Source organism: Eptatretus burgeri, chromosome 2 (genome assembly GCF_056783735.1).
Source record: "Eptatretus burgeri isolate ZD-2024b chromosome 2, Ebu_testis_v1, whole genome shotgun sequence".
In the NCBI taxonomy this organism is placed as follows: domain Eukaryota; kingdom Metazoa; phylum Chordata; class Myxini; order Myxiniformes; family Myxinidae; genus Eptatretus; species Eptatretus burgeri.
Window position 1 is genome coordinate 142,849,326 of NC_140962.1, and position 7,500 is coordinate 142,856,825.

The window sequence follows — 7,500 nt, forward strand, 5'->3', positions numbered from 1 at the left end:
TGATAGCATCACCCACAGCCCATGACCCTGTGTCATCACGTGATCTCATGGACGTAGAACGTCCATGACGGTGGAAAAAAAAAATAAAATAAAAGGCGACATCCTACGATTAATTTGCAATTGCTCACTGCCTTTGACACGTATTGAACGGTTTCAAACAGAGCACCTTATCGCCATTAGAGCATTTAAATTACATCGCATGTGGCAATAATTGTGAATTGTTGCTCCTTGCTTGCTGGCTGGATGACAGAAGATGCCATTTCCATTTTTGCCACACCATCCCTGCCTCGTTTGGAATCCTGTACGGGCAACTTGTGGTTATTGATGGTTCTTCACCCGCTCGGGGGGGCTGGGGGTGGTTGGATGGTGTTGCTTAACCTCTCGATCTCCTGCATAATCAAGCCAATGCAATTCCAGTTTAACTTCACAGCCTCAAGTCCATGTGATATCGGCTAGACATCGAGAAAGCGTTAACGTAATTTGAATTCAGACAGATGACCTGCAAGGATAGCCCAGTGGGTAATGCAATGTGCTCCGCATTGAGTTGTCTGGTCCTTGTTTGAGGTTTGTTTGGAATCAAATCCAAACAGAGCAAAATTTCCTTTTCGTGTGCTGCTATGTTTGAAAACATGTAAGGAAGGAAAAGGGATCTGCGTACATATGCACACCTGTACATCAGAATCGGTAGTAAAGTATAAAGTATACAAACAGTGTACATAAGGCTCGCACAATTCTTTGGGTGATGTCGAAAGATGTCGGAAATTGTGCAGTTTGAAAACAAGCTTGGTACCAATCCAACAAATTATGATGTCACAGCTACACAATGCCGCAGCTACACAATGCTGCAGTGAGATAATGCTACCTGACGGAACAACAAATTCCTTTGGTTTTCATTCTCACAACAGGAGCGAAGCACAGAATTACGGTTAAAATACTGATTTGGTGATAGATCACAAGGTGAGCTGTCACATTGATGGACATTAAGCCGGGTGTCCTGTCTCCTATAGCATAAGTAGGGGATGTTAATGATCTTTCGCAAAGAGCAAGCAAATTATCTCCGGCACCCTGAATGAATTAGGGCTTCAATACAGCTGTTCACCACTAACTCAGGCCATCCCCCATCCTGTCCACATGATATTGTCTACCCCAAATGACCAAGCTAACAGCTGACCCCACAACAAGATGGGAATAATAGGGGGCGTTAAATAGGTAGTAGTAGTTGTTGTAGTAGTAATTATTTTCACGTAGTTAATTGGAAATTTGATTTTATGTTGGTTCAACTGGCTGACACTCTGAATTAAAGCGTCATGACTGTGGATTCTAATCTCAAGCCTTCTGGCTTGAGTGGGTGAAGCATGCTAAGAGAATCAGTGTATTCCAATGGCTAAAAACTGCTCTTACAACACTTTTTATCTCCTATTTACTGAGGTACAATGGAAGGGCAGAGTTGTGAATTAACATTGATAGTTCGCTGAGATGATCTTGACCAAGTATCCCAATTCCAACAGGAAAGTTTAACAAATGTGTATTGTGAGCCGTTTGGGTATTGAAGCAAAATAGGCCATCACGGTACGTACCTCACATAGTCTGCATCCGTTTCCTGCAAGACAAAGAGACAAACAAACCCGTCACTCAAGCTCAACCTGGGTGAACAATTCAGCCAGACAATGGCAGGCTGTGGAATGAATGAGAAAAACAGGTTTAGAAGGTCTGCATACAAATCGCAAGTGCATTTGTTATGTTTGTGTGGTCCTTTTTACCAACCAAATACAAAGAAGAAGAAGAAGAAGAGGAAGTAGTGGAAGCCCGAGGGAGGACAGGGCCAGTGTGATACCAGAATTGGGTTCGCATTTCCATTGCTCGACAGCTGTATGTTATAATGTCCCACTCGGCCAAGGTATTCATGACGTGCCGTGGCGACAAACTCTGGGGGGGGGGGGTGGAATTGCTGCACGCCCTCCTCCCTCTAACATACGGGCCAAACTTCTCTGCCTCCCCTAAACTACACAACCAGATAAGGCCTAAAATATCCCAGCAAGAACCATTGGTTTGGTCGGTCCACTCAACACAAACTTATTTGACTTACAAGAGGTCCACGTAACGATGAAAGGTGTTAAGAGTATAATTTTTTTTTTCTTCCAGTTGCTTTATCTCATGACTCCTTCCGATAGTGAGTGATGGTCGATGATGCTGCTCGTTATCCATGATGTGATATCGTGGTTACCAAGAAGAAAAAGGTTTATAGTCTCAAGATGGCTGCTTTGAACAGTGGCTCCTCTCTTGATTTGGCAAACTTAATGATATAATCAAAGTAACATGCATGGCTGCAAAACCGAACCTCCGACTATGGATCGCAGAGAAAAAGCATTGGAGCTTGAGATCTTGAAATGAAAAGTTTGACCAGAAATGAAAAAAAAACAAAAAACAATCAAACTTAGGGAAACATGACTTAAGTGCGAAGTCAAATGGGTTTTAACTCGCAATTTGTGGTGACAACAGCAGTATCCATATGGGATGGATTGCCATGTATTTCGTGCAAAAACAAAAGTATCGTACGATAATGCGGAGCCATAGACGTAGAAACGAGTTTCGAAACATTCAACTTGCATTTATTCTGCTTTTCATCCGAGCAGCCTCGTCCGTATCCAGTTACTCGGTGCTCATGAAAACCCCAACAACAAAGCAGAAACTCCAAGCTCCTTAAGCACAGAGTGTGACCGAACATCCTGATCTTTGTTTCTGCCCAACAACAATTTTTCTCGAAAGAAACCAATTGCAAACACCAAGAGCTTTCTGAAAAAGGTGCTCCACAGCCAGCACATGTGCTCACAGCAGGTGAAAGATGAAAGGGGATGCAAGGATCGACCTCATCCTAGTGTACATCCCAATTACGTGCTCTGACAAAGTTTGTCCTTTCTTTAAGGTTGACCATCACGTGCGTAGGGGTAAGTGTGCCTCGAGCTCTGAAAATGGTTTGAGTCTCGCACTGGGTGACGCGCGGTTACACGGCAGGCATTGCCAATCAACATCTCAGGATGGACGGTGAGGTATGAACGGAGGGCAGAGCATGAAAGACAGAGCGAGTGGTTCCAAATGAAACCAGGCCCTCCTATACCAGGATCCACCCCCACCCACCCTATACAACGTTTCGCATCGGCTATAGCAACACTCCTTCTCTCTCACCTCTCCCTCCTTACTTACTTTCCACTAACAATTCAAGTGAAAAAGAACAGTGCAAAAGCAGGTCCTGCACCTATAATTACAATCTCTTTGTTGAAGGTATTTCAAAGAAACTAAGTTTATTTTCCCGCCAAAGTCGGTCATAAAAATCCAGAAGATAACTAAATGCTGAACAACCATATAGAACATTTAAAGTATTGACTTTGCAAGCTCACCTGCAGAAGGTATGCTGCAAGCTCGAATGCTGTCTTGTCGTCAACTTGCAGAAATCCCTGTGGGAAGGACGGACACCGACCGTGCTGGTTATCATCAAGCGAAAGAGAATAGTACTCGAAGTATGAGCAGGGCTTTCCTTGTCACCGCAGCCCTCTCTGTCTCCCTTTCTTTAGCCGTCACCAAAATCGCCGAGGGGCCGAACTTTCAAGAGGGGCATCAGAGATTGGTTGGAATGTACCATCGCCAGAAAAGAGGGGGTGGTGGCATTCGGTTACAAAGAGAATCGGCAGGGCTCGAGCCAACAAAAGCTTCCCTTCCCTCCCCACCACCAGGAAACCAAATCTTGCGGTTGTTCAGCAAAGCATAGCAAACTTTTCGCAGTTTCTTGGCTGTGCAAATCACTATTTTCTCATTCCTTCGCAGACACTTGCATTTGCAAGGTTCACTCGCACAGTTGCGGTGGGAACCATTTGATTGTGAGGACCTGATGGATCAAAGGACATTCCTTTGCCTCCAGCCAATGCTGCAGTCTTTGTAATCTCTCCCTTAGTAGGCATCCACAGTCATGTCTGTCCATATAAGCTTTGGGGAATCGCCGTCGATTGTATTCATCTACTCAGCAGACAAAGCACGACTAATCTTTGTGCGGGATTGTGATCTCGCTCACCCTGGCTCGCCACAACTTTTCATAAACCAGCTTATTTTCGAGCTACCTCACAATTAAGCACGCCTTAGATTGCACCCGTCCCGAGTCACAATGCCTCGACTGTATTGGCCCAAGGAGGCATGCAGGGACCAAAAAATACGCCCCATAATCACGAGGAACTCGCCGTGGCAGGGAAACGGTGACAACCGTGCTGTTTGTTTTCATTTCTAGATTCTGATTCTGAAGCAGCAGTTAAAGGTCAAAATTACAACAAGCAAAACAGACTGCGAAAAAGAAAACCAAAACATAAACAAGCAGTTATAGACTGGTACTGACGAAATCGTCAACTTGACCTCTGACCTTGTCTAATAAAAGCTGTCTTTAGAGAAGGTAGCGACGCAAACCAGAAGTTTCTACGATGATTCTGTACAAAACCATCAAAAATTGAATGTTTTGGATGTTTGACCTCACTGTGACCTTGACCTTTGACCGATTTTGACCAAAATCTAATCAGCACTAGCCATCACCCTCCTGAATCACGTGGTGTGATTTGACATTGGTAGCTTCTTCCTTTCTCGAGTTATCGTGCCTACAAACAAACAAACAAACAAACACACAAACAGAGGACGGAAGTCATCAATATACTGACGAAATCTTTAGATTTCGTAAGTAACAAAACTGCATCCAAGTATGGCCATTTCGAGAGAAAAGAGCGATGAACAAAATTATTCGGAATTCGATTTCGAGTTTTGGCAAACTGGCCTTGGCGTGAAGTCGATTTAAGACTTTAGGAGCACGTACTAGCAACGGGGTTAGTTGAATACCGTGTGCTCCGGTCGATTTCAAAGTGACACGATGGCAGTTTCATGCCTCCTCTGAAAGAGGAAACTTGGAACACGGCAGGTTCTACGGCGTCCGAAGGAGGATTCAATAGGCTCAAGCGATCGCGGGGCGGTCCTGGCTCCGATTTCATGACGTGCAACCTCTAATTACCCTGAAAATTACACCAGTTCAAAAGCAAAAGCTTGGCTTTTGGCTGAGAGAGAAAAACTCAGCAAAGGGCGCGTACACATTGAACATAATGACTGGTGCAGCATTATCAGAGCGCCATTAAAAAGGAGTTTGGAGAGGTGCGGAGCAGGAAATAGATGACGTTGTGAAGGTTTTGTTGATGGTGATGATGGAGATTAAAGTCACCTGGACAGGTTTTCGGCTTCCCTTAATCCGCAGATGTAATTTTCTTGTTTTGGAAGGCTACTGCCACTGCAACAGATGCCTCTCTTCAATTGTAGAAATGGGTCACAGGTAAGCCCCTATGGAGGTTTCAATTGCCACACATGCACTGGAAACTTTTACAACAAACCGCAGGTTTGTAATTTAGGGCCCGATGCAATAAATACCGTTCATCGTGGACACGATTCCATGGCCCAGGTGCGTACTTGGCCTGCTAGTTTGGAGTCAAGCTTGCTCTGTATGTCTGATGATGAACTTGGGACATATGGACACGATGTAGACACAAGCAAAGATAAATGTTAGCTATCTGGTAACTTTCTGGAAGTTAACACGTCCCGTGCTCTGGATAAAACCCCTCATAACGAGCAAGCGAATGAATGGAATCCGACAAACTGAAGGCAGTTCTTTGAAAGAATCAGGCTAAATGCCTTAATATGGTTCAGCAGAACAATGTATGTCGGTCCAGTAAATCTTCCAAAAAACGCTCGCAAATGCCCCCCCTCAATGTGGTGGGCCAGATGACGCAAGAACGGTGCTGCTGCAAGTTGAGGCCTTTTTCTTCCAACCACCTGCCGGTGCTAAATCAGATCGCCGGGTATTATGCTCAGAGGGACACGTTCTGTGTCTCTCTTCAGAAATGCCGTAAATCCCAAGGGCATCTAGAGAGAACAATTGGCTGGCTGTCCACTTAGACAATCTGTCGCGAAACAGGCAGGCTATGATGGTTTGCAGAGGCCTGCGTTTCAATCCACTTGGGCCACAGGTCAGGCCAATAAGCTTAAGGCACAGTCCAAGCCGAAGGATAAGCTTTGATGCTCTAATGAGCAACTGAAAGCGGCAGATTTAAATCCCAAACCTCTGGTGCATGCCATCTGAGAGCTGGTGTTATGAGGGATAGAAAGACCTCTTGGAGACTACTGTGTGAAAGGAGGTAAACGGAGCAACTCAAGTTCTTCTCCATCCATAATTGACCCAGTCTTTCACTCTGATAGCTACAAACAAGAGCAGGCAAGGCTTTGGAGAACCTCCTTTCAGAATTATTCACACCTGGCCACCCATCCTGGAGAATTGCTCAATCCCTTTGGTGGATATCAGCTGCTGTAGTCGATTCAGTTGAACAGGTAGGTTCTCTATCGTAACGCAAGGCATTCTGAGCAGTGGTTCAAGCTCACAATCTCTCGGTCATAAAATGGTGAAACATCGCTTGCAAGCTGTGAAAATTTGATCGACATCAAACCTTTGTGGCACTTTCTCCGGCCCTCAAGCTCAGCCATTTTGTGGACCTCCAAGCTTCGCCGACCAGTGGACCTGCGCTTTGGGGGCAATCGCTGCTTATGTGAAACAACCACAAAATGCAGTGCAAGAGGTCACTACAAACTTCACATTCTGACAGCTGTCACAGTCGATAGGAACAAAAGCTCAAATGCACAGTAACAATCCCTCATCGCCCCCCCACCGCACCCCGACCCCCGCCGGATGGAGGCTACAGGTCACACTAATGAGCATCCTTTCAAACGCGCTTTCCTAGCTCATAAAAATCCAAGTCTTTCATTGCAATTCAGATTCTTATCCTCCGTTTGCACAACCATGGAAATGCCTCACTTTCTTCCAATCCCGTTATTACTACACACTTATGGACACCAGTTAGGCAATTACCTTTATCGTACTGCGACTGCCTTGGCATCTCAAAATATGCTCAAGTTGTACCAATGATCAGTGTGGGCTCATTCGTGGGGAGTGGGGGTAATTTGCCTCCATTCATTTCGGATATAGCTCAACAACGTGCTGCCCATACCTTTGCAACTTGCTCTTTTGCATTGAGGAAGAAGAGTTCCACAGTAATGTTGTCTTTCAAGTAGGTAACGCTCTCAATGTAGAACCTTTAAACAGATAAAAAGGAAACAGAATCACAAAATTAATATTGTTTTGATAGATATTGATTTGTATTGTTCTGTGACACCGTCTTCCGGAAAGTAACACATCTTACTCAAGCAAATGAACAAACGAGTAAACAAATGACTAAAAATTGTTTTGTTTGTGGACAGGATATCTCGAGAAGTTGTGCACAGATTCGGACGAAACTTGGTGCACGAGTTGGTTTGGTGACAAGAACAAGCGGATTCAATTTTAGTTCAGGTCCGAATCCAGATCCGGCCTATCAGTGGGATACAAAACATAAACTAATCAGCCTGGCGGAGGTATGTGCTCTACCGAGTGCCCTTCTC

General features: G+C 44.8%; 1 protein-coding gene across 7 annotated transcripts in view; it reads right to left on the bottom strand.

The window, feature by feature from the left end:
• The window catches only part of LOC147033385 (FERM domain-containing protein 4A-like), a 213,140-nt gene that overhangs the window by 106,644 nt on the left and 98,996 nt on the right, over nucleotides 1-7,500 (bottom strand). For 6 of the 7 annotated variants that reach the window (XM_085853873.1, XM_085853889.1, XM_085853864.1 and 3 more), the window contains 3 exons: nucleotides 7,071-7,155; nucleotides 3,396-3,452; nucleotides 1,578-1,675 (listed from right to left, as the gene is read on the bottom strand). In XM_085853873.1, the coding sequence (XP_085709999.1) occupies nucleotides 1,578-1,675; nucleotides 3,396-3,452; nucleotides 7,071-7,155 (240 nt within the window). The remainder of the gene's footprint in view (nucleotides 1-1,577; nucleotides 1,676-3,395; nucleotides 3,453-7,070; nucleotides 7,156-7,500) is intronic. The other variant, XM_085853900.1, reaches the window with a different exon arrangement.